Source organism: Semicossyphus pulcher, unplaced genomic scaffold, assembly GCF_022749685.1.
Source record: "Semicossyphus pulcher isolate SPU_LCO1_2020_fin unplaced genomic scaffold, fSemPul1.0.p SCAF_12, whole genome shotgun sequence".
In the NCBI taxonomy this organism is placed as follows: Eukaryota; Metazoa; Chordata; class Actinopteri; order Labriformes; family Labridae; genus Semicossyphus; species Semicossyphus pulcher.
Window position 1 is genome coordinate 3,177,499 of NW_027211626.1, and position 24,193 is coordinate 3,201,691.

General features: G+C 42.5%; 2 protein-coding genes across 3 annotated transcripts; one reads left to right on the forward strand and one right to left on the reverse strand.

The window, feature by feature from the left end:
* Nucleotides 1-794: 794 nt before the first annotated feature.
* On the reverse strand, nt 795-12,650 carry LOC138588624 (fibulin-7). 2 transcript variants are annotated; one of them, XM_069658848.1, is made up of 8 exons: nt 12,550-12,650; nt 10,918-11,080; nt 9,455-9,631; nt 7,144-7,269; nt 6,902-7,039; nt 6,347-6,484; nt 5,815-5,953; nt 795-3,409 (listed from the first exon to the last, which is right to left on the reverse strand). In XM_069658848.1, the coding sequence occupies exons 1-8, from the start codon at nt 12,625-12,627 to the stop codon at nt 3,037-3,039; spliced, it is 1,332 nt and encodes a 443-aa protein (XP_069514949.1). In that variant the 5' UTR covers nt 12,628-12,650; the 3' UTR covers nt 795-3,036. The 2 variants fall into 2 exon arrangements, with proteins under 2 accessions (XP_069514949.1, XP_069514950.1); XM_069658849.1 differs by having other exon boundaries at nt 12,541-12,650.
* Nucleotides 12,651-14,215: 1,565 nt separating this feature from the next.
* LOC138588929 (zinc finger CCCH domain-containing protein 6) lies at nt 14,216-23,844 on the forward strand. The gene is made up of 12 exons (XM_069659183.1): nt 14,216-14,575; nt 16,772-16,991; nt 17,091-17,213; nt 17,296-17,530; nt 17,642-17,784; nt 18,042-18,170; nt 18,955-19,069; nt 19,186-19,295; nt 19,386-19,618; nt 19,703-20,088; nt 20,185-20,373; nt 20,473-23,844. Exons 1-12 carry the CDS (start codon nt 14,490-14,492, stop codon nt 21,963-21,965), a joined length of 3,462 nt encoding a protein of 1,153 aa, XP_069515284.1. The 5' UTR covers nt 14,216-14,489; the 3' UTR covers nt 21,966-23,844.
* Nucleotides 23,845-24,193: the final 349 nt, after the last annotated feature.

A 24,193-nucleotide genomic window follows, 5' to 3' on the forward strand; every position in this document is an offset into this window, starting at 1 on the left:
GACATGTTATAAGCTTCATTAAATTGACACGCAGGCCACTGTATCCTTGTGTTCATCCGTGCTTCTGTTATTGTGACCACCATGTTGCTGTGATTCTGACGTAACACGAGGGTAAGCCACACAGCTCTGCCTCAAGGCCCCTACTGTATATTATCATTTTTCTCCAGCGAATGGATTTTGTTACGCAGCTCAACTTCTCCAATTGTCTCTTGCAACATCCTGAACGGATGAAACATGTGAGCGTCAAACGGCCTGAGCACACGGCTGTAACAAAGGCTGCAATGTGAGCGCTCCTGGTGTGATCACTGAAGGAAATTACGTCCACCATTAAGGCACGTTTTCGGTGTCAGAGCGTTGCATGTGTTTTGATTCTCACCATTCGCTCCCCCCTGGAAGCATGCGGCTCTTCTGGCCCCTTTTATTGGATGTAAACCCCTGGATGGAGACGTGAAGACGTTAAGAGAACACATGTGGTGAACATTAGTCGCTCCTCTCTCTGACAAATAGACAAGAAGAGATGTTATCCAAATGTGACAGTTACTGTTGCTTGTATTTAAGTCAAATAGAAATGTGATGAAACTCCTTTAGTTTCAGAGATAAAAGGGAAATGCTGCTCTGACTGAACTGAAACTGTCATCAGCCCATTGAGGGAACATTTTATAGCCATCCAGCGCTCATTTATCAACTATGCTCAACCCATTCAAATCAAAAACACAAGCTCTGCCACGAGGACATGTAATCGCACACTGCTTCGCATCAAGAGAGGTACTTCTAATGAATAGTGAAATGTTGGACTTTATTTCAGTTATATACAGACAATTAAAATTCCAGATAAATTGTGTAGTGCATCAAATCATCTCTGAGTTAGAATATAATGAAACTATTTCTGGGTAACATACAGAACATGATTTATAGAGAAAATTTGCCCAGGTATAGGACTGCATCTACTGTTTAAAAAACTCCCTTAGTATAATGAAAGGTGCCTTACACGAGGCAAGCTAGTACAAAAAAACAAATATACAGTATATGATGGAAGATAAACATGTGGCGTACAGTATGTAACAATGTAAAAACCAGCAATAAATTAGAGCCACAGGAGCACTAAAGTCTTATAGGGATTTATCAGCAATAAAGCAAGGGCAGTGCATCAGCCCCGGGGCCTGACCCTGAGCTACACATGTGATCTATGATAATAAAAACATAAAGCAACAGCAACGACAAAAACAATCCCTCCCTACCCGTTCATTATACTTTCTTTAAGCTACTTTTCATGCATTCGAACATCAATGACGTGTTCTTCAAAGAGACTGTATATCAGAAGTGGATGTAGCCTCTGGTCTCCAATGTGGAAGTGCCTTAAACAAGCGTTCCTTTAACAGCCAGCAGCGGGCGACTCCACTGGTTCCACAAAGATGTCCAATTGTATAAAACTAGATGGGAAAATGAGCCAACTTCCCACCTGATCTATCACCTCAGGAAACATTTTTTAAACGTTCTCAATCGCTAACTTCACTTTTCTTCAGTACAGCATGATGTGTAATTTGTAAATTTAGAGTAAAACAGACGATTAAGCCGGGTTCGCTTTAGGTCAGGGCTACTTGTGATTGTCAAGTCACTTTGGCCGCCTCCTGTCAACCAGGATAGGGACATAACGATGTTTATCCAACCTATAGACTGTATGAAAAGATGGACGACATGACAGCTCCCTAGAAGTGAAGCCAAACCCTCTCTATCGCCCCCTGCTGACTGGCAGCAGTATAGCTCATAAAGCCCGCCTCCTCCATGTTAACAGATGGGACATGAGTCAAACTATAAAATCAAAATACACGTCAAATACATTTTTCTCAAACATGGTTTCTGTCATTATAGTTAGTTCTTATCATGCTGATTTATGTCCAAGTGTTCATTTTTCTAACAAGTTTATTTTAAATTAGTTATTTGATGCTGCAAAAAGGATGATTGACAGCTCTGTTGACAAATAGGGCTCCTGCAGCCGATCTGTTCCTGATTAGCAGCATAGACGACGAATGACAAGAGGAGACGTTACTGAAACAATCACTGCAGTCATTGGAGTTCCTATATCTGTGAACGTCTGCTTCAGACCAACACAAGATGCTGTTCTGCTGTTAAATATGACAACGTGTGGGACCTTTGTCAAGTTTTTTTCTCTACTGGGCAGCTCTGGCTCCACAAAACATCACCGGCTTCAATCGTGCATAATGAGAGCAGATGGAGATGCGTTGTCCATGCTTAGTTATTGATCCAACCTGCTGCCAAATATGGTCACTTCTGGTACCAAAAACCAACATGGGGATGGCAAAAATGCTGAAGTTGAGGTTTAAAGGGGGGTTTACAAACCAGTTGGTGATACTACGGTCACTACGACCACTTCTTTATACAGTCTATGGTTTTGCTACTTATTTAATATAACTGTTAAAATTGGACTTTCAACTCTTTTGGTAACTTGGCCACTGAACAAAATGTTTGCCTTCTAAGGTAAAATGAAGTCCATGGAGGTGGATAAACAATATCAATGAACTCAGTGCCCTTTCACCATATTTATATGGCGGCAATTTTCACTTCACACTCAGGGTGGAAAACTCAAACTATTAAATATTTGCACTGCTATGCAAATAGCAGATATTAGCATAGCAGTGTTTCCTAGCTAGTTAGCCAGCAAATATTTCCATATTAGTTAGCTAAATTACCGTTAGCTAATAATTTGCCCCTTTCCCCTAAAACTTATTGTGTTCTGTAACACTATCAAATGATATCGTTAGCTAGGAAATGATTGAATGCAAATGTTAGCTGTTGTCTTTTTATAAATTGTCTTTTCGGTTGCTAACTGATAAAGATTTATCAGATTTCCTACATTTAAACGACTTGCAACCTGGAAACAAGCAGTTTAACACATTTGAGCTTCCCATCCTGAGCATGACATCCGAAAAAAATGGCCGACGTGTGAATATGGTAAAATAATACACTCTTTCATGTTCCTCTTCACCTTTCAGTCTCCCCACCTTTGGGAGGTCACTCTTAGAAGTTATAAGGTGAAACCAAAACGTGGACCCTGGCCACATGCTTGGCCTGAAAGGTGCGGTCGCTGTACTCAGACATGTCCACGTCGACGCTGATCTCCTGCGGTCCACGCAGCTGCTGCACCAGTATCAGCTCACCGGTCTGTCTGTCCGAGCGCTGCATGACAAAAGTGCCTCGGGAGTTTCCACCCACTATGCCGAAGCGCAGGCTGTCCGGCCCACTGCGCCCTGGGGCGGCGGCGGTCGCCATTCGGAAAAGCGTGGCAGGAGTCTGCAGGTTGGAGGTCAGAGAAAGGTAGTGGAAGGACACAGTCTTAGGGGCCAGGTGGCAGGAGCGGCTGTCCATGGGGCAGGGGTTTCTCTCACACTGGCTGCAGGACAGGAAAGCAGCATTCGTTAGGGGGCATTACAGGACAAAGTGGTAAATGTTTTCCTTTCTCTGTGTGTTTGGCGGTTGTCACGTAGTGGGGCCATTTTGTCACAGAAAAAAGTGTTTACATCATTAATCTATCCCCGTGGGAAAGAGTTCGTAACTGTTTTCTTTGTGACTCAAGAGAGGCGACACGCATACATACAGAACATATGAGGTCAACAGCTCGAGTCCTGGATCGTAGCAAGCTGTGAACTTTCTTCAGTTCTGCTGGCAGTACATAATGGAACATGTTTGTGTACGCAATTCAGTTTCATACCACAAAATAATAGAGTGCAAATTGCACTAAAGTATTCACAATTTATCCAAGAATACTATTTTCTATTGAGTATGAAAGTGTATCAGTGTACTTCCCTCTTTTATGTGGATGATGATTCAAGACATAAACTAACGAAGAACTATAAAAATGCAGATTGCACTTGCCAATCACAATTTACAGAAAGAAAGAAAAGAAAGAAACTATTTTTCCAGATATGTAAGACAATTTATTTTACTTTCTGAAGCTTTTTCAGCTGCAGTTTCTATTAATTTCTTGCAGATGTGAATGGCTATTTCCTTTGACCACTGAATTGTGGGATGTAGCATGCAAACTGACGCCTCAACGTTAACTTAAATAAGTCACCCACACCTTCAGTGAATACACTACACACTTAAAACACCGCTCAGGGTATAAATGAGGTATGAAATTGGAACACAGCTACTGGCTATGTTTTTCTCTGCTTTCTCCTAGTTACAAGTGTTTCTCACAAACATTTATCCGTCCCCTTTGCTCGCAGCAGAGCCGTATTTCACCGGATTGATGGTTCAGTAGGAGCACACGGAGCTTTGTTTCATGCTCTTAAATGAGGCAGCTTGCTGATGAATGGTGAATAGAAAGATGGAAGTGGTAATGTGTCCAAACATTTGGCCAGCAGTCTGGACACAGACGTTGTACATGGTTTAAAAGAAGAAACATTGACCTTGTGATATTTTGCTGAGCATGCACGCTGTTTGCCTCACTGGGACACAGCTACAGTTCAACCACGGCTGTTATTTTTTATTGCAATAATCTCTTTTGCTTATGTGCAAAAGATCCAGGGCAAATCTGATCATTAACAAAATCTCTACCAGTCAAATGATCAGGTTTAAAACAACAGTAAAGGCAGATTATTATAAGACCTTTTTTTGTAGGTAACACAGTTTTTAACTTGGCAGTTAGTGATATTGCTGTGCCAAATCTTGGCACTTGCCATTGTTAGTTTAAGATTATTTCTGGCAATAGCAACGATGGCCAGATAGCAATAAATCCATCTATGCATTATCTATAACAATTATCCTGTTCAGGGTCGTGTGCGGTCATTTGGTGAGAGGCAAGGTACACTGTGGACTGGTCACCTGCCAATCACAGGGCTGACACATAGAGAAAACCTTTCACGCTCACAGTCACACCTACGGGTAATTTAGAGTCACCAATGAACTTAACGAGCATGTCTTTGGACTGAGGGAGGAAGCCGGAGTACCTGGAGGGAAACCACGAATGCACGGGGAGAACATGCAGACTCCACACAGAAAGGCCCACTACGTCTAAACCGGGATTTGAACTAGGAACCTTCCAGCCTACCAAAATAGATTTCAACCTAAATTTCTCTCAAAGTCAAAATATATGTCAATTTTTTTATCACATTGATTGTCACCCTTCTGCCAGTAACAAAGTGTCATTTTGTAGGTATTCTTAATAATATTATTATTATTATAAGATTTTCTCATTCCCACAAAAACATTACAAAAAATGTTGATGACTTCTCCTGCACTTTGGAACGGTTACAGATGTCCCTCCCTCATAAAGCACAGGACCAACAAGCTAGCTAACAGTTATGGGATACTACGTGTTTGTGTTTGAATGATCTCACATTTAGTGCTATAGTATACTTTTAATGCCAGTCAATATGCACTACAAGTCCCTCCCATACTTCCTGTTTTGTAAAGGAAACGCAAAATATCATGAAATCACTCTGCTGGTCGTTCCATGGATAGCTGAGCTGTGAGACTTTGAGGCCGTAACAGCTGGTCAAGAGCACCTCTTCATTGACAGACTCTCCTCACTGTAAATATGTCATTTATAAACTCTTAATGCTCATGCTGCTTCACTGGCACGTCTGAGCACAGCATCAAAATTAATTTTACTTTCTTACATACAGAGTTAAAATCTCTGCCAGGAGCCCATCAGTGTCTCACATTTGCATCTGATTTAGTATGCAGATGGCCCTTTGAAATTTGCTGACAACTTCCTGCTGAAACTTAGAAGATGTGATACCAGTGTATTTTTTTCTGCAGCTTATCTCTGACAAAACAAAAGACATCACTTACAATGGAGATGTCTTGACGTAGCTGATGTTGCCATGAGAGCGGGGACACTCTGGGTTGACACACTGAAAGCCTCCCCCTGTGTTGATACAAGTAGTGCCTCGGCTGCAGTTGTGCTGCTGGCTTAAACACTCATCCACATCTGGAAGACAAAACAGGAGAGGCATGTAGGACTGAGAAGCTGAGAGAGACTTGCCAGACTGCCTCGCTGCTTCCTGGTTACCACAGTGAGAGCAGGGGGTGCAGAGCTGTGATTATTTATTTGGTTTTTTAGTTTAGTCTCCCTTATGTCCTAAAGATCCCTTCTGCTGGGAAAGGGTGAGGTCATTCTTTCCTCTGGCAAGCATCGTTAGCTTCAGGGGTGCAAATGAAACTGGGAATACAGACACCTCAGCAGAAACTAAAAGCTCTCTGCTAAAGTGCCCCTCGTCTTTCTAAATCACAGGTATCCCCCTCTGGAGCTACAGACCCAGCCAGATCTGCAGCCAGCGCCCTGTGAATGAGCCTTTGTCCTATGTTGCCTCTTGTCACTCACCCTCGCAGCTCCGCCCATCTGGGAGCAACTTGTAGCCGTTGGGGCAGGAGCAGTGGTACGAGCCGGGGACATTGACACACTCGTGGACACACAGCTTCCCTCCTTGGTCCAGTCGGTACACCTCACACTCGTTTACATCTGTCAGGAAACAGAGAAGAAATGCACATGCGTGTGCCTTTAACATGCATCCCATGACCATCCTAAGGACTTCTGTTTATTCAAGTACTTCTTAAATACAGTCTAAGGAGCAACTGCACAAAAACTCTCACTTCAAAATGTTACTCAACTATTTACACCTTAAAAGCAACTGAACTGTGACCTAAATGGTCGTTAATCAGCTTTGACCTTTGAGAGGATTATGTTGTTTGTCGCAGACTGGCTCCACAGATTTCTCTCATTTGTAAACACATTAATCACTAGAGGAGTAAAGATTCAGGTTCTCTTCAGCAGTAAAGTTACTATGACAGACCTTGACCTTGTTTCCCCGTGAGGAGGAGCAGCAAAAGGAAAGTTTCCCCTCAGGGATCAGTTAAGTAACACGTAATTACAGCTCACCCTGACAGATACTGTTGTCAGAGGTGCCACTCATGTGAAAGCCGGCATCACAGCTGCAGTGTTGGGCTCGGTTCACTTGGGCACAGCGAGGTCTCCGGCTGAATGCTGGGTCGTTCATAACACTCCACTCAGGTGGTGCTGCATCAGAGGGGGAGAATGGAAGGTGAAGACCTGTAATTTGCCTCTGGACACATTTAAGTACTAGCTCTAGAAGATTCAGACATATATTCTGTGGTACTGACCTGTCTGGGTTTGGTGCTGGCAGTGAGAGCCACTCCAGTTCTGGGGGCAGGTGCATTTGTACTGGTTAACACCTTCCACACAGGTGCCTCCATTCTGGCAGGGATTACTTGCACACTCACTTATATCTGTATGAAGGAGACAAGTGTCACTGTCGTCAACTTGTTCAAAACACTTGCAGGAATTCTCAATCTGAACCACAAACTTACACTTGTCCTCCATACTGGTGCATACAGATTAAGGACACAAAAGTCATATTAGAGGTAAGTTTTATATTTTTGAGACCAAAATAAAAAATTCCAAATTTCAGTTTATACTGACCTAACCTTTGACATTGCTTTAACTGTCCTTATCTGAATATGTAGGGTGCTGTTGTGTCCATGCAGCTATAAAAATGGGTAAAACATTGAACAATATAAAAATTGCGAGTGTGCTTCTATCAATCTTGACCAAAAAGGAAGAAAGAAATATTGAAACAACGGAATTTGCTTTTTAAAAGTTTCACTGAAAAGAGTGCACACAGAAAAAACATGAAAGAGTCTCTATAAGCCCGTCGACCATCCATCTATAGAGAGGCAATGCATGTCCACTTAAATACTATACTTAAAGATGAGTAACTGGTCCTGTCATTATGGGCACAATTTGTCAGTAGTGGGTCAGTGATGCCCTTTTATTAGTGCTATTTGTGGAAAGTACTAGTTATCTTCAGGAGATCTAATAGGGATGATGAATTAAGAGTATTTTGATAAAAATCTGTTTGCAATTTAAAGTTCAAATTGCTCAAAGTTTACTTTGTTTTTCTCATATCATTCTAGCAATGTGAAATGCATAAACACATTCCTTTCAGAATACAGTTAAGTACTTTGCTGTCAACACCTGCTCAATGAGTCCCCATAAAATGTTCTCAGGTTTTACAGCAGCTCTACTCAAGTTTTCATGCAAATTGTTTTTAGCCTCCACCTAAGCATGTGCAAATGATCAGTCCAATACTGCGATGCAAAAGGAACTAAGTAGAATACTTATACATACTGGATACACACCGGGAATGTCTCCGGATGTATCTTAATCATCAGAGAGAGACATAGAAGATTATAACCTGGTGCTTCTTAAACCTGTTCTGTCTACCAAAGTCAGGACACACAAGGACAAATCGTACATCACGCCTTATGGTCTTTGTTTCTGTAGTCAGCTCTGAATGTTGTGCAGATGTTATGAAGCAGCCTCTGCTCTCTAAGCTTCCGTGCTGAGGCCACAGTATACTGGATGACAACCAATCCCTTTAATGTTTATTTGACTTCCCCGGGGGCCGCCACAGGGCCATGACATTAAAAGGCCCACTTCACTCTGCTAGATATTTTTAAACTCTTCTTTACTTTAAAGTTTTCAAACTCTGTCAATACTGCTTTTTAGTCATGGCTAAATTTAGAGCTCGTACACCGGGCTGAAAAGCATGAACAGGGATAATACTGTGCAGAGTCAAGCCTTCTCATGTTGTTTTAACCATGAATGTCAATAAACGTATGCACATGTTCAACTGCGTGTGCCACTTGGAATGTTTGGAAGAGTGCCTTCAGTGCAGGCTGAAGGGGCTATCAATAGCATGCTTAGCATACTTGTGTGCTATCAGACCATGGCGTGGGTATAATGTCTGGACCTAACCCCATCCAGAGGGACTGCTGTCAAAGAACCTGGGAAACATGAGCCAGAGAGGGGGGCTTTATCTTACAGTAGCCCAAGCACTGCTGCTCAGAAGGAGTGGAAACCTGGAGGGTAAGGCACCCCACAGTGGAATGCAGTACAGGTGTTTTTCTGTGTTCAGAGACATTTAATGCCATTTTAACGAGGGCTTCATTCAGTGTGCTGAGGAGCTCCAGCCACGCTGAAGAATGGCTCTTTTCTTTGCCTGTTATCTGTGTATGTGTGAGGAGCTCAGTTTGGCTTCTGGGCCGCTGCCGGGCATTCAGACACTGCTGAGCCAAGGTCGACATAAATGCATGGATGGATTACTGAGTGGGCATACCGGGCACATGCCCAGGGGCCCAAAGATTCAGGAGGCCCCAAGACCAGGGCTTCTGCTTAAAGTCACTGTTAACATTTCTTGTTGGAAAGTCAGTGAAACGACAAAAATCAGCACAAGTAATCACAAAAGACACAAACAACTTCTCGACTTCCCCGGGGAAATCATACACAGCTGAACAGAGACAGCGTTCCTCACCTGAATCACATGTAGAACTGGTCTCATAATGGTCCAAAAGGAGTTTTTGTGGCAGGTTAATAAGCCTACAATTGTTATGCTTTCCCATTGAGGCTCACCTTTACAGACGGCACTGACGCCAGTCCAGGTGCCGTTGTCCCTGCAAACACGTGTGGCAGAACCCACAAGATGGTATCCCTGGGAGCAAGTGAAATGGACCTCGTGTCCAACAAAGTACTTTGAGCCAAACTTGGTTCCATGAGCAGGGGCTTCCAGAGCGGGGCAGGTGGTGGGAGCTGTGGGAGAGAGAAAAAGAGCATGAGAGGAAGGCCGATCACATGTGGAGTAAGCCTCCCGACATCCTCTGGCATTCTCTGCCTGGGGATATACACGTGTCACTGGGCAGCACTGAGCCTTCATGGGAAAGGACGTTTAAATGCTTCATTTACAGTCCAACAGCAGAGAACCGGGCGTTTTTATGAGTCAGAAGTTCACCAGCTGCCAAAAGCTATCCTATGTTGAATGGAAACTTTGATACATAATATGTAACATAATTGTGTTACATAACATTGTGATTAGATTACATTTATGGATTTTATGAGAATCTTACGCTGCGCCCAACTGGGAGGATTGTGACAAAATGTTTCCCTATTTTTTGAACCTCAGGTGGAGACCACTGCCAGAGTACTCAATACATACAGAATGTACGACAAGTATATTTATGTATATGGTGAATGAGACGTCAAGCATGTCCAGCCCATGTCTGTAGTAATGTAATTGTTCCTATTTTAGACCATTTTTATGTTTCACTTTGAGCTTTATTTTTATAGTAAGATAAAAATGTGACGTATGGTTCTGCTCAATGTTTATTAGCTATGGAAGAAGATGGGGGAATGCTGCACATACATGTTGATAATGATATTAGCATATTTACAGAGTGATTGACTGTAACTATATCTCAGTATAAGTGGATTACCTCTTTTTTTTATGCTGAATTTTGGGATTTCCATCCTGAACTGATCATTTAAAGCCTGTGGTGCTGTCATTTCACTTCTGTATTTTCTTTTTATTGTTAAAGTAAACGCCTCATCCTGACCTGCCAATACTCCACAGGGTTATGGACTGCACCACTAGTAGTCCATCACTAACAAATTGGATTCTACATCTGCTGCCAAACAACACAACTCCACAACTCCACAAATCCACTTCCCCTGTCAAGTACCCAGCTCTGTAACTGAGATGGCCTGGCGCTGCTGGATGAATTTATAATCCCATAAAGAAGAAGCCATTATGGCTCTCTATTGTCAGTCTTTGATGAAATAAAACGGTTGAATGTGTTGTGGTATATATGTAACAAAAATGTATCATGCTTCCTTAGAGATATTTAAAAAGAAACAGAAGCCTTGTTTCTAACTTAATAAAAAAACAAACATCGATTTAAGTAACGACCAATAAGAGATACCTTTATAATATTATCTTACTAAATTCAATGATCCAGTTTGTTATTAAACCAAATATTTAACAAAATACAGCAATTTATATTGAAGACTAAGATGGTGTGTGTCATGTGTTTACTACTCACTGGCTGACTGGTCTGCCTGAGGTAACTTGGACACAGAGTTCTGAAGCGTTGCCAGCTTTGACTTCATGATCCTGAGGCCCTCTGTGAACCTCATCTCCTGGCCTTTCAGAAACTTCTCCATCTGACGAAGCACCCCAACCACCTGGTGCTTATCCATGCACGTCTGTGAATAAAGCACGTGCACTGTGAACACAATAAAGACTAATAAAAGAGTCATGGAAAAACATTTAAAAATAAAATGAAGTTCCAACTAGAAAACGAGCTCCAGAATAAAAGTAACCTCAGTTTAATGGTCATAAAATCTAAAACATGCGCGATGTATAAACATTGATGTGCAGCTGGGGAGCATGAGGTAATTGAAATTAAATCTGTGTTATTGGTGGGCACATAGTGGCTACGGTTAAAATGGCTTACATATTAAAATATATTATGTAACACTGACAAGATGTGTACGCAGTGTTGGGGAAGCTAATTTGAAAGCCTGGGTTTCAAAGCTACCAATTAGTTCACACTGGAAGAAGCTGAACTACAACAAAGCCACCTGAGGCAGAACACTGGCTACCACCAGCAAGCAACTGCAAAATGTAGTTAACTACAAGTTTTATATCATGTAGCCTATTTCACTTCCCCACAACACCATGTATAAGTGAGATATTTCCCATTATCATTTTTATCATTAGTATCATTTCATATTATTTCATGAAACAGTTACTCAACATAATTTGTTTTATTTATGGATCCTCTATTTTCAATTAAACCTCATTGCACTCTCATGTGAGATATCCTTGATCTACCATCTTCTCTTCTTCTCTACTTGAACTTACTACCACAACTCGAGTGGCTGACACAGCTGGACAAAAGCTGTCTGGCAGATGTAAGTGGGACCTAGGTCCAAAATGCTGTTCCTCTGTATATTTTGCATGGCACTAGGAAGGCACATGCTCATTGGATAAACCTGAATGGGCAGACTGAAAATAGCATGGGTGCCACTAGCAGTTACTTGAGGGAGAAAGCTTGTCAAGCCATTACAAAGTTCCTCAGGGAAAGTGCCTCTAATCCTTTCAGGAGGGTTTATTAATCACATGCTCATTGGAACAATTTCTCTGTGCAGCATACCTTAAATTCCTGCACTGCACCGTTTACAATAACAACTTGCTTCAATACATTAAAATTCATAGTTTGGACCTGTGCAGCAGTTTGACAGTGCTCTGATCTTTTCACCTGCCACAAGCAAAAGGGACATGCCACCAGCTGACAAGACAAGAGAGGATAAATATCCACACACTACATTTAACTGTTTTTTACCCCTTTGGAAATGCAAAAAGGAAAGACTATTTCTCAAGTGCAAAGTATGATCACAAACCTTGCAAAACCTAATATTAAACCTAACACACTGTTTTTAGAGATGGAAACTGCATAAAGTACTTAAAAGAAGAAAAAAACAATTGGGATTAGTTTTTGTAATTAAAAAAATGATTAGGATTAAAAATGGCAATACCTTTATGACAAATATGTAAATGCAAGATTTCTAAATTACAGTGACACACGTTTATGAGCCAGTTTGCCCAGGTGGTAGATCTTGTTGGACAAGTAAGTTGCTACATAAACTAATATAAAGTAAACTTCTCTTACCTGAACGGCAGCATGGCCACTCTGCACAGCTGTCAAACACAGCAAAAGCAAACACCTGCGTTGAAAAGACAGTGCCATCTCTGAAAGTCCAGTAATAATAAAGTAACACTATTCCCTAGTTATGTTCTTCAAGATTTAGAAAGCTTTTCTTTTTTATGATGCTTTGCTAAAATCAAAACAACATTTATCTCAGTAGTTCCGGCCACTGGATGTTTGGGAGATGCTCATCAGGTGTCTGAGAGTAGAGATGCTCTCCCGTCTCTTTAAGTGTGCTCTCGGAAAGTTCAGCCTTTGAGCTCTGCACGCCACCTAAGTTTCCTGCAGCAAGAATCCCTCCCACCGAGAAACTCCCAAGCATTTAACTTTTTTTTCTCTTCATCTCTCTATGGCTGACCAGGAAAGTTTCATACAATAAAGTCGGCTATAACGGATATGGTAAAGTGCACGAGTATAATATGACCTTAATTATATTTGTCTAGGTGGCCATTAAAAGTAAAAATAATTGCTTCCTCCATTAAAACTCAAGTAACAATCCATCTTTTCAGAATATAACCTTTCTCAGAATATTATGATGTTCATTCGGAAATAGGACACAAAACCCTGTCTCTGACTGACCGAGGCGCCGAAACAAACCAAATATCCCAACTTCACTGGGTATTTATGTACATTTAAAAAATACTCTGAAACTCAAAAACAAATAAAGTATTACAAATAAACAAAACTGTAGAGGTGTTTGGTGAGTATTTACAAAGTTGAAATAAGTGGCCTATTTAAATTTACAAATCCTAGTTATGCATTTTTTATAATATATTTCATTCTTCATTTATTATTTTAAAGTCATACTATCATTTCCTTTGTATAGCATCACTGTTTGTACATTAAATGTTGTTCAATAAAGTTTAGGAAAAAACGCTTTCAAAGTGGTTAAGCTAGCTACCTTAGGTATTAGCCAAATATTAAACTGCTAATGCTGGTTTTCAAGGCTAGAAAGTACAACGATCACTTTGAGTTTATTGTTAATCTGTGTAGTAACACGTTACCAGACACCCATTATGTATATTGTCTAAATATTACCTTTGTACAAGCAAGTATGGACAGGTCGTTTACATTTTGAATCGTGGAGCCGGTGCTACATCTGGTGGCCAATTTCGAGACTGCACGAGCGCCTAAATTCAAGCCAGTCCAACGGTAGTGCGTAGTACTGGCGCGCGCGCGAGCTCTAGAGCGTTCAAAAACAAGGAAAGAAATACGTGACTTATAGAGCTATAAAGACAATCAGCTTCAGTTTTTATCACGTTGAAATCAGGTTGAAATACCATAACCTGGGGTCGTTATGACTGCGTAATAGACGAAGTCATTAATCAAAACATTGACAAAGGACAAAACTGAGCGTCGTATACACTTCGTTGTTGCAGATGTTAAAAATAATTGACATACCTTTGCACCAATAAGAAACGCCGCTCTCCCTACCAGCGCGTTTTCTGACCAATGACTGATGAGTATGCGCTCCATCCATGTTAGATAGATCCTGATAGGACTATAAATATGCGGAGGAATACATGATCTAGGAATGTGCTGCTGCAGACCTCAGAAGCCATTTTGAGATGAAGTCCCTGTTGAGAAAGCCTATGAAGATGCTGAAATCAACGAACATGGTTACATTTCTGTCTGTTTCTCCCTCCGTCTCCTCTATCTCACCATGGCAGCTGTCAACCGACGGGACATTAGCAAAGCGGGGTATCAAGCTGCGCTCACAGAGTTAAAACGTCATTGATATGAAAGAGGAGAGTGTCTGTTTACTGTCTCTGTCGAGACATGTAACACCGTGAGTTTTTTCCAGTCTGAAATCTTCCAGCATCTCTCACAACCCAACGTCTCCTTGAGTGACTGTGTTAATTCACTCTTGTACCGGAGAGAAGGGAGGCAGATCCGTTTTGCCAATGGCTTCTGTGAGCCTTGTTTCCAGTCCCCCAGCCCCTGTTCTTGACAAAAACATGACAGACTCTGAGCTTGCAGGGGAAGAAAGGTCGAGTAACATTCTTATGCAATTCTTAATACGCTCATCTGTGCGTTTCAGTGCTGTGGGTACATGCTTGTGTTACTGCTCTCTTTTCAATTCATGAATTGCAGAATTTAGAGTCCACGGTTTTCCCCCTTAAAAATCTTTGCATGCTTCTTTGGTGCAATTCATAATGCTGTCCAAATAGTCTGGATTTCACATCATTTTGTCGATCACTCATGATCATTTCCATGCAAGATACAAGACCTCGTCGTTTGTGTTTGCTGTAGTACTGAGATGGATTCATGGCTTCATTGTTGCCATCTGCAGGAGACTATGCAAATGATTATGATGTAAATGCCACGCCCATCCTGGCTCTGTACTTCCCTCTAGCGGGCACCTGGCAGAACTGCATTGACAGGGTTCATGCAGAGTTGACGTGATGTGTTTTTAGGCCATGCCTGTGTACTGGTGATTGGTCTCTAGTTCTAGGTGAACTGACTGTCTAACAGGGGTAAAAGCAAAGAAGGATACACAGCTGATGTGGTGTTTTTGTTGGAAGAAAAGCTGGTGTTGTCCCAGCTGTCTGTTTTTTACACCTCACCCTGGGCAGCTGTTTTACTTCTTATACTGACAAATCAGTGCTTAAAATGGATCAGAGGAGTCATGCTGATATACAAAATTGACTTAAAGTATGGTTATAAGTGCACCCTGTGGTATTACAGTGATAATAGAACAAAGATCTGTCTACATATGGTATGGATCTTCTATTTGGAACAGGCTAATGTTTGGAAAAGTTATTATATTCAGTTTTTCCAATATTCTCATATGCTTAATTTTTTGAGTTGGCAAGTGCTTCTTATCAAGTCTTGAGGTTTCTGCTGCTTTGACTGGACCTAAAGTAAAGTTTACACACAGTGCAGGGGTAGCTTTGGACTTGGAGGGTGTCAAGTTGAAGGATGATTTGCGCCAGTGTCAGAGGAAGAGGTAGCTATGAGGGCTGCAACTAATGATGATTCCCGTCATTGATTAATCTGCTGATTATTGATAAAACAATCAATCGTTTAGTCTATAAGTCAAAAAGTATTGAAAAACCAACAGTTCAAAACACATTAGTTAATTTGCAAATATCAAAAAGCAGTAAATCGTTTATTATTAGAAACTGGATTCAACAAGTGTTCACCAAAAATCACAGAAATGGTTTAATTGATCATCAAAATAATTGGCAATAAATATTTGTTCAATCGAACGGTCGATTAACAGTTGCAGCTTCAGTAGCTACTGTCTTCTAGGCCTTGATCAGTTAGTTGGTCATTCTTTAACATTTCAGTGCTTTTGTTTCGTTCTCCTACCTTCTCTGTATTTTTGACGCAACCTGATTTTACATGTTATGGAAAAGGACACTGAAATGGTTATATACATATATGTAGGCCTATGTGCAGATAAGAAATGGTTTCACATGGACTATGGTCTTTAAACAGACTGATTCTTTACATTAAATGCTGTTAAAGCTCTTTAATGGCAGTTTACTGTAATGTAGTACGAGTTAATTTCGAACTCTTAGTCTTAAATTGGGACAAAATGTTGTAAAAAAAAAAAAAAAAAGATTAACTACCAAGTTTTACTGATAGATCTCACTTAATTAACTCTTAACGTCTGTGTCTGAAACAAGACGGATTATACAAGCAGCATGTATGTTTAACAGTCGTCTTGTCAATAGCTCAGTCATGTAACGCTAACAACTTATGTTCTGCAACAAACATGACAAATGAATAAAAAGAGAGCCCTATTTTCCTCCAAGCTGATGCTTATGTTCTGATGATAAGAGTAAAACTTGAAACATTAACTTCACTGTTTCCAGTGCCCAAAATATTTTCAGTCCTTGTAATTATTCCTTTGAAGAGTTCCTACAGGAAGGCGCAGACCTTTCATCCTTATCATTTTTAAAATACGTGGACCAAAATCATAAAGTATTTGTCTCTGACTCCAGGCGATCATTCTTTAAAGAAGGTGAATAACCTTCGCTCAACAAATTAGAGATTGTTCAATTTAATTTGGTTCTCTTAAAATAACTACACATCATTTTACGGTAAATCCAAACGTAGCCTTGAAATTATTTAATAATTGTTTTTAAGTCCAGAAGAGGCTGAGGGTGTATTAGGGTGAATTATGTCGAGTATGTAAACCCTTGCAGTTACACTCACCTTACCTACTGTTTTTTAGGGAGGATGGCGAACTGGAAGATGGTGAAATAGACGATGAAGGTATCGGGATTGAAGAGGAAAACAAAGAGGCTGCAGAGGTGAACGAAGAGAAAGAGAAGGAAAAGGAAAAAGAAAAGACTAAAGAGAAAGAAGAGAAGACTCACAGACACTCGAGGAAAAGATACAAAAAGAACCGAGAGAAGAGGAGGTCTAAAAGGAGGAGGCGTGACAGACAGAAAGTAAGATGCTCTCATACTTTATATCACTACATAATGTCTTGTGTTGTTAAAGCATGAATGTAAACTTATAGAACTAACTTAAATCTGCCCTTTCCTTAGCACCACTCCCCCTCCAGCAGCTCCAGCTCTGACAGCTACGACTCCGACTACGACCGAGCAGAAAGGCCCAAAAACAGGAAGAGCCAGGGATCTAACCGCGAGTCCGACAGCCAGTCCACTCAGGTGAGCTCAGCTCTGCTCGGATGCTGCACGCTTATCATTCATCAGCAAACTTTTGTATGACATCTTTCTCCATCATTCCCAGCATGGACGGGATTCAAAGGGAGGCCATGGCAAGTCGCCGCCGCACAAAAGCAGCGATTTCGACAAATACAGCGACTACAGTGATGACAAGTACGACTACGAGGAAGAGGAGGAAGATTACGATGACGACACGCCCGAGTATCCGCTGTCAAAAGATTCCCAGAATCACGGAAAGGGACGCTACGCCAAAGAGCAGATGAAGAGAGGGAACATGAGGGGGATGAAACAACAGCAGTGTAAGAAGAACACGTTTAATATTAGATCATTTCTGTTGCAAGTGTTGTGAAAATAAGGGCCTTAATCAAGAAGCCAAAGAACAAGTGAATGCAATCTTATTGCAATTTCAGTTGGGCAGAGGGGAAGAGGCAGAGGGAGCGGACCAGGAAGAGGGCGTGGGATGCTCAACAAGAACAAGAAGCTGAAGGGGAAACCCTGGGGAGGTCGTGGACGAGGTCGAGGAGGAGACCAGGGCATGGAGGACATGCCACCTGTGAGTATCATCCTGAAAATACAGACTGATGTATTTGAATGATTTCAAACTAGAAATGATGGTAAATGGGCTGCAAATAAATGCTCTTTCCTACGTTAAGAGACATAATATTTGACCCTTTGTCTGTCATTCACACTATTTTCTTACTCTTGCAGTGTTTCAGCTTTTGACATTAGCTTTGTGCTGTACTGATTCTGCTGTATATTAAAAATAAGTTTGTGGACAAAACTAAGAAAACATCCTCTTTTGTGTCACAGGAAGGAAAAAACTCTTCCGGTTTTCAGAAGAAGCGGCCGATCATGAGCAAGGAGTTTATCAATCAGCACACGGTTGAACACAACGGTAGATACATCTGCAAGTACTTCCTGGAGGGCCGATGCATCAAGGTATAGTAACGCTAATGTTTGTTTTAAGTAGAGTTGTTTTGGTACTGATAAAGTCAAGATGAGAGGGGGTCAAATGGGGTCGAGTTAGATAGAGCTGTCAGGAACCCGGGGGTCGAGACTCAGAGTGCATGGGCCTCGACGCACTTTCTGATTCAGCATCCCCCAGCGGTTCCTGTGTTGAGATAGAAGAGAGGAGAGGAGTGGGGTTTGGGTTGGAGGGTTTTGAGGACTGAGACAGACATGAGAGACGAGGTTAGACATGCTTACCGGCATATACATACGCACAGGTACCGGTAATTGCATTAGGTAGGGAGGCACAGACGTGAGAGCTAACGAGACACAGGTGATAGAGTTAGGGAGGGAGGTCTCGTACTGTTCCTGAACTAAACGTAGCAGTTCCATGTTGAAAATCAGTGTTTCTCTGACACTCTTTGGCAAACGCTGGACGTCTCGAGAGGCTGCTAATGAAGCTGCTGCTGACTTTAGCTCAGCTTTGTTTTAGGGTTAGAATTCAGTGTACATGTCCAGGCTATAAAAATAACGATGGAAATCATACTACATCCATACAGCGTTTGTAGCTGCTGTTAAAAAAAAAATGTTTTGTTAGACTGGAGTCAGAGTGGTGCTCGGTATCAGCCAATACTCAAGTTAAGGTATCTTAATCAGTGTCCGGAACATCTCTAGTTTGTAATAAATGTCAGTCTAGCTCAGCTTAAATGACAGTATTTGAGAAAGATTAACAATTTCCTAACTTAAAGACAAATACTCTTTCTTCTTCGTGCAGGGGGAGCAGTGCAAGTTTGAACACGAGCTCGTCATACCAGATAAGAAAAAGGAGCTGTGTAAATTTTACCTCCAAGGATACTGCAGTAAAGGAGATCATTGCATTTACATGCACAATATCCTTTACTAGAAATGGCTGCCAGTTCTTCATCACATTCATGTCATTGCATTGCATAATTAATTTAAATGTTATACCTTTTAATGAGTCTGTTTCCTTAACCTGTGATTGCACATGAATACCCGTGCAAGTTCTTTCATACTGGGGCCAAATGTTATCAAGGGGACAACTGCAAATTCTCCCATGATGCTTTGAACGATGTGACCAAAGAGTTGCTTGATAAGGTAAGACAAAAACAGTTTTTAACACCTCTGTGCAGAGCGATTCAATAACTCCCATTAAATGTCCTTTTTCTGCTTTCGGACTCATGTTAGATAATTAACACTGAAGAGGAGAACGCTCGTGAGGACGAGCTGGAGCTGGAGGATCTGAGAAAGCAAGGTATCGCCCCACTTCCGAAGCCTCCTCCTGGGGTGGGGTTGTTGCCCACTCCGGGTCAGAGCAGTCCGACTGATGGAGCCTCTGGCCAAGCGGGAAAGAAGATCCCCTCCCTGTTTGAAATCAAGGTTCAACCTACTGTTGACTTGGCGCAGAAAATCGGTCTAAGGTAACCAAAATCACCTCTAATGAATCAAACTCTTAAGTGTGTTTGGAGCTTATCCTCAACCTAACTGTGCACTCTACTTTCCAGTGGGTCCAACTTCTCCCAGAATCAAGGTGAAGGCACCGACGAGTTTAGTGGAGGCTCAGAGGAGACACAGAGTGGAGGTAACGTTCCTTCTGGTGCGTTTGCTCCGTCTGTTCCTCCCCCTGGATCTCCTGGTCCCATGGGTCACCAAACTGGACCGCCAATGCCTCAGAGCCCCCCAGGACAGCTCCCAACACATGGATTTCCAATGCCGCCACCAATCCCCCCTGGTCAACCCCCACCCTTCAGACCTAACATGCAGCGGCCTCCGTTCCCTCCTCCAGATCTGCAGATGCTGCAGAGTCTCTTCCCTTTTCCATCTTTGGGTCAGAATCCAGTAGAGCTTTTCGGCAGCTTCCTCCGAAACCAGGCCATGGGTCAACAAGGAGGTCAGTGTCATCAATATGGTTATCGATTAGGTTAACCTTTATACCGTTACTGAAAATGCAAAATTGTGTCTTTTTTCTTCATTTTCAATTTGGTAGATCCTGGTCTGGCCTTCATACAGAACCTTCAGCAGCAGATGGGCGCAGAGTCACAGCTGCAGTCCTTACCACCAGCAGTACAGAAAGCTATATTATTACACCTGACGCAGCAGCAGCAGCAACAAGAGTCGCATCCACAGGGGACAGAGCCACTGAGAGCTGAGGGCCAGGATGATAATGCAAACAGAGGTAAGTGCCCAGGGGGAAGAAGTGGGGCTGCTGAATTGATACCTCACCAAAAATAAGAGAGAAAAAAACATTGAAACATGGTTTAATCTTTCTTTGCAGATGAAACGACAAACTGGTACTCGAGCGATGAAGAAGATGGGAGCTGCGTTTCCTCCATCCTTAAAACTCTTAAGAAGCAGAACGAGATGCATCAGTTGCAATCCAAGCCCTCCCAGGCTGCCCCGCTGGCTGCAGCGCTGGGTGACCCTCGGCTTGTGAAGGAGAGAGGCCCCCCCAGTGACCCCCGTGTGAAGACAGACCCTCGACAGCGACCTCCAGATATGAAGAAGGAACCGGACGTAGCTGCAGACCCGCGGCTCTCCAGAGACCCCAGGAAGCTGAGACCAATGGAGCCCAGTGCTTATCGGCAGCCTCTTCCTCAGAAGCCTCCTGCGGGAGATGAGGATGAGGAGGGAGAGCGGGAGCTGAGGGACAAAGCTGTGCTCATCCCTATAGAGTCCAGCCCTGGCGTGGTGCTGCGGGACCCTCGGTGCCAGTTAAAGCAGTTCAGCCACATCCGCGTGGACATCCTGCTGGTGCGGCCAGCCTTCGCTCAGACTGTGGTGTGGGCACCTGAGGACCTCATCCCTTCTCTGGTGCCCAAACAGGAACACTCCATCAACCTGCCTCTTCCTCCCCTGATCGCAGATGCTCAAATGAACCGAACAAACCTGCCGGACCACCCCCCCGTCTCCAGCCCTCCACCCACTGACCCAAGACTGGCAGCTGCACGTTTGAAGGAACGTATGAGTCGACTCTCCTCTGGATCTCTGGAGTCTCGATCCACCACTGACAGACCAGCAGATCCGCGTCAGCAGAAGACCATGGACCCCAGACTCAAGCGCACAGGAAGTCTGGATTCCAAGCTGCTGGGTCCAAAGGAGCCCGGCACTGGGGGAGGCGCTGTGGATCCCAGGCTTCAGAAGGCCAGTGCTAGCTCTTCTCCTCATGCTGCTCGAGCCAAGCCGGAGCCCGAGAGGCTGCCGCCGTACGCCCCTCGTCTGGCATCCTCAGGTGGAGGGCTAGAGAGTCCCACTACAATCCTTGGGGGCATCAGTCTGTACGATCCTCGTAATCAAAGCGAGCACGCTCAGAAGGAGCCAGCCGAGCCTCCTAAAAAGGGGGGGATTCTGAAACACCCAGAAAAGAACAATACTCCCACACAGTTACACTCGCCACCCCAACGAAGTGACTCTTTGGAAGAAGCCAAAAGCACAGACGTTGCTTCAGACCAGCCTCGCCCTTCCAGCTCTCCCACGCTGCCTCCGGCCTCACCCGTCAAACCCCCCGCGGTCCATAATCTCCCGATCCAGGCACTAGCCGGGCTGATCCGACCCCAGTACACCGACCCCAGGCAGGCCAAACAAGGAGGACAGGGCTCTGCGGGAGCACAAGAAGAGGCTGAGGAGAAGAAGGAGCAGCAGGAGGAGAAGGAGGAGGCCATGGAGGAGGAGGCAAAACAGGGCGATCCAGAGGAGGAGGATGACGACGATAGGACACTTAAAGATGTGTTCAAGACTTTTGACCCCACTGCTTCTCCTTTCTGTCAGTAAACAATATCAATCTTTATTTATTTCTGTATATAAATGATCCTGTATAGAATCATGTGATATCTGGTGCACCACACAGTCAGTACGATGGTATACGTGCACAGACACAGTGTATAGAACCTCTTAACATAATCATAACAGTGCTGAAATGTGTTTTTTGAAAGTGTGTGTTGAGCTCTTTTATCATTGTGTGTTTTTCATGTACGTTTTAAACAATCAGACGTGTATAGCTTTCTCCAATGACTGAACAATATGTTGGACTCTAGGCATTACACGCTGCAGATCAGATCATTCACTCTACACACGACGGGATGATGCGACATAATCGATCAAGTGAGAGTTAACTTGAGGATTTTTGTATTTACTTATTTATTTAAGGACACTTTTGTATTATGAAATCTTTATTTTTACTTTTATGATAAGGGAAGTTTTCTTGTTTGAATATCAGCTCGACCTCTGACACGAACGTTTCCCAGAAAGGCACTTACAGGGTGAGCTGAGTTTTTTCATCGATACTTTGTCTAAAATGTTCTAACAGTGGTTGTTGCTGTTCCTTTTAACAGCATTTTAAAAGAGATTCTCTTATTGGACATCTGGAATGAAAAACTGTTTCATACTTACCTGCTTAGCAAAGAAAAGATCTTTCTTTTGTCGACCTATCAGCAGTTTGATTTCTGTTTTGTACAGTGTTGGACTTCAAAATGCTTTGAGGATGTAACGTTACTGTTGTAGCCTTTTTGCTAACAGGCAGTAATGACGAAAAGTGATAATCTCGAAGATCATCATTTAAATAAATGTCCGATTAGTCTCTATCTATCGCCGAATGAGCTAACACAATGGTGATTGAGCCTATGGCCCACTGATGAGAGCCTTTGCATTTGCAGTATATAGTATTATTACAGACTGGGTGTCTGGTGCGACTTTCGTGGAAAAAATCCCAAGCGGCGCCCAGTTAGTGACGCGTTTTCCATCAGCCAGCAGTGGTTGGTCTGCCAGAGAGGGTAAGCAGAGCTAAGCAGCTGCTTTTCCGCTCTCTGCAAGTGTTGTGAGTAAACAGTAATCTACTATGGCTGAACAAACAAAGAAAAGATGGATGACTACAGATACAACTTCAACAATAAGTGAAAATCCAAAGAAAAAGAAACAAACTCGACGCTCAGATGAAGCAAACAGTCTGAAAAGGAAAGCGACCGTCAGCCAGGAAAATCAAGAGTTACAACCGGAGCCAACCGTGGACGTCACACATGCAGCACTGTCTGGATATCTGGGAAGTGTGCTCCCGCAATTACCGTTTATCGCCACAGGTGCCGCCAAAGAGAACGAAACTGAGATCTTCGAGATTACAACTTTAAGTTTGTAATTGTCATTTCTTAAAACACTTACTTCTGACAAGCTTGTACATTGCGAGTAAACTGTTTTTCACTTGTTTTCATTGGAATAAGAAATCAAGAAAGAAAGAAAGTGTACAATACAGAGAGAGAAAATGTTATCTTGATTACATTGCATATATATATGATACATATATGAACTTTATGACTATTTTTTGTGTTGAATTTTGTTGGAGTTGATGGTAAAACTTGTGGTTGTGTGTGCTACAAAGGTTGAACGTCGTTGGCACTAAGGTGGCGTCACGCTAGCAGTTCTGTTTATCCTTGTTTGACTGAAGCTACCAGTATGTCCTTTTTTATTGTTTTCATAAATCACATTGTAAATGCCTGTTTTGTATCACCTGTACAGATTGTTTTCGAGTGTTTTAATGAATAATGGTTTATTTTTTTCCTGTCAGTATGGTGATTATGGTGGTATGACATTTTAACAACACATGTGCCCGTCACATTTCAGTGATTTTATTATGGATATCTGAAATAAAGAGATAAAACACCAGGTTTTAATGTTTCATAAACACGTGAAGTTACAATGAATCATTTTAATCTGGAAAAAAAAATAGTATCATGTCCAGTCATGTCTAACTGAAGTGTCATTGTGCACGATGGTCTGTCAAAGCTGCCTTCAGTGGTTAATTTGAATCTTTATTATTAAATCAATCACGGTGGTGCAGTGGTTGTCGCTGTCGCCTCACAGCTAGCAGGTTCCTAGTTCAAACCCTGGTTCAGACGTAGTGGGCCTTTCTTTGTGGAGTTTGTATGTTCTCCCTGTGCATGCGTGGGTTCCCTCCAGGTACTCCGGCTTCCTCCCACAGTCCAAAGACATGCTCGTTAGGTTCATTGGTG

Excerpts from the sequence above, each read along its gene's own strand:
- LOC138588624 (XM_069658849.1), bottom strand. The coding sequence starts at position 12,627 with ATGGCACTGTCTTTTCAACGCAGGTGTTTGCTTTTGCTGTGTTTGACA. Across the intron at positions 9,632-10,917 it reads TCAGGCAGACCAGTCAGCCA|CTCCCACCACCTGCCCCGCT; the intron begins GTGAGTAGTAAA and ends TCTCTCCCACAG. Across the intron at positions 3,410-5,814 it reads TACGTCAAGACATCTCCATT|CCAGTGTGAGAGAAACCCCT; the intron begins GTAAGTGATGTC and ends CCTGTCCTGCAG.
- LOC138588929 (XM_069659183.1), top strand. The coding sequence starts at position 14,490 with ATGGCTTCTGTGAGCCTTGTTTCCAGTCCCCCAGCCCCTGTTCTTGAC. Across the intron at positions 14,576-16,771 it reads GAGCTTGCAGGGGAAGAAAG|GGAGGATGGCGAACTGGAAG; the intron begins GTCGAGTAACAT and ends ACTGTTTTTTAG. Across the intron at positions 17,214-17,295 it reads CCGACAGCCAGTCCACTCAG|CATGGACGGGATTCAAAGGG; the intron begins GTGAGCTCAGCT and ends CATCATTCCCAG.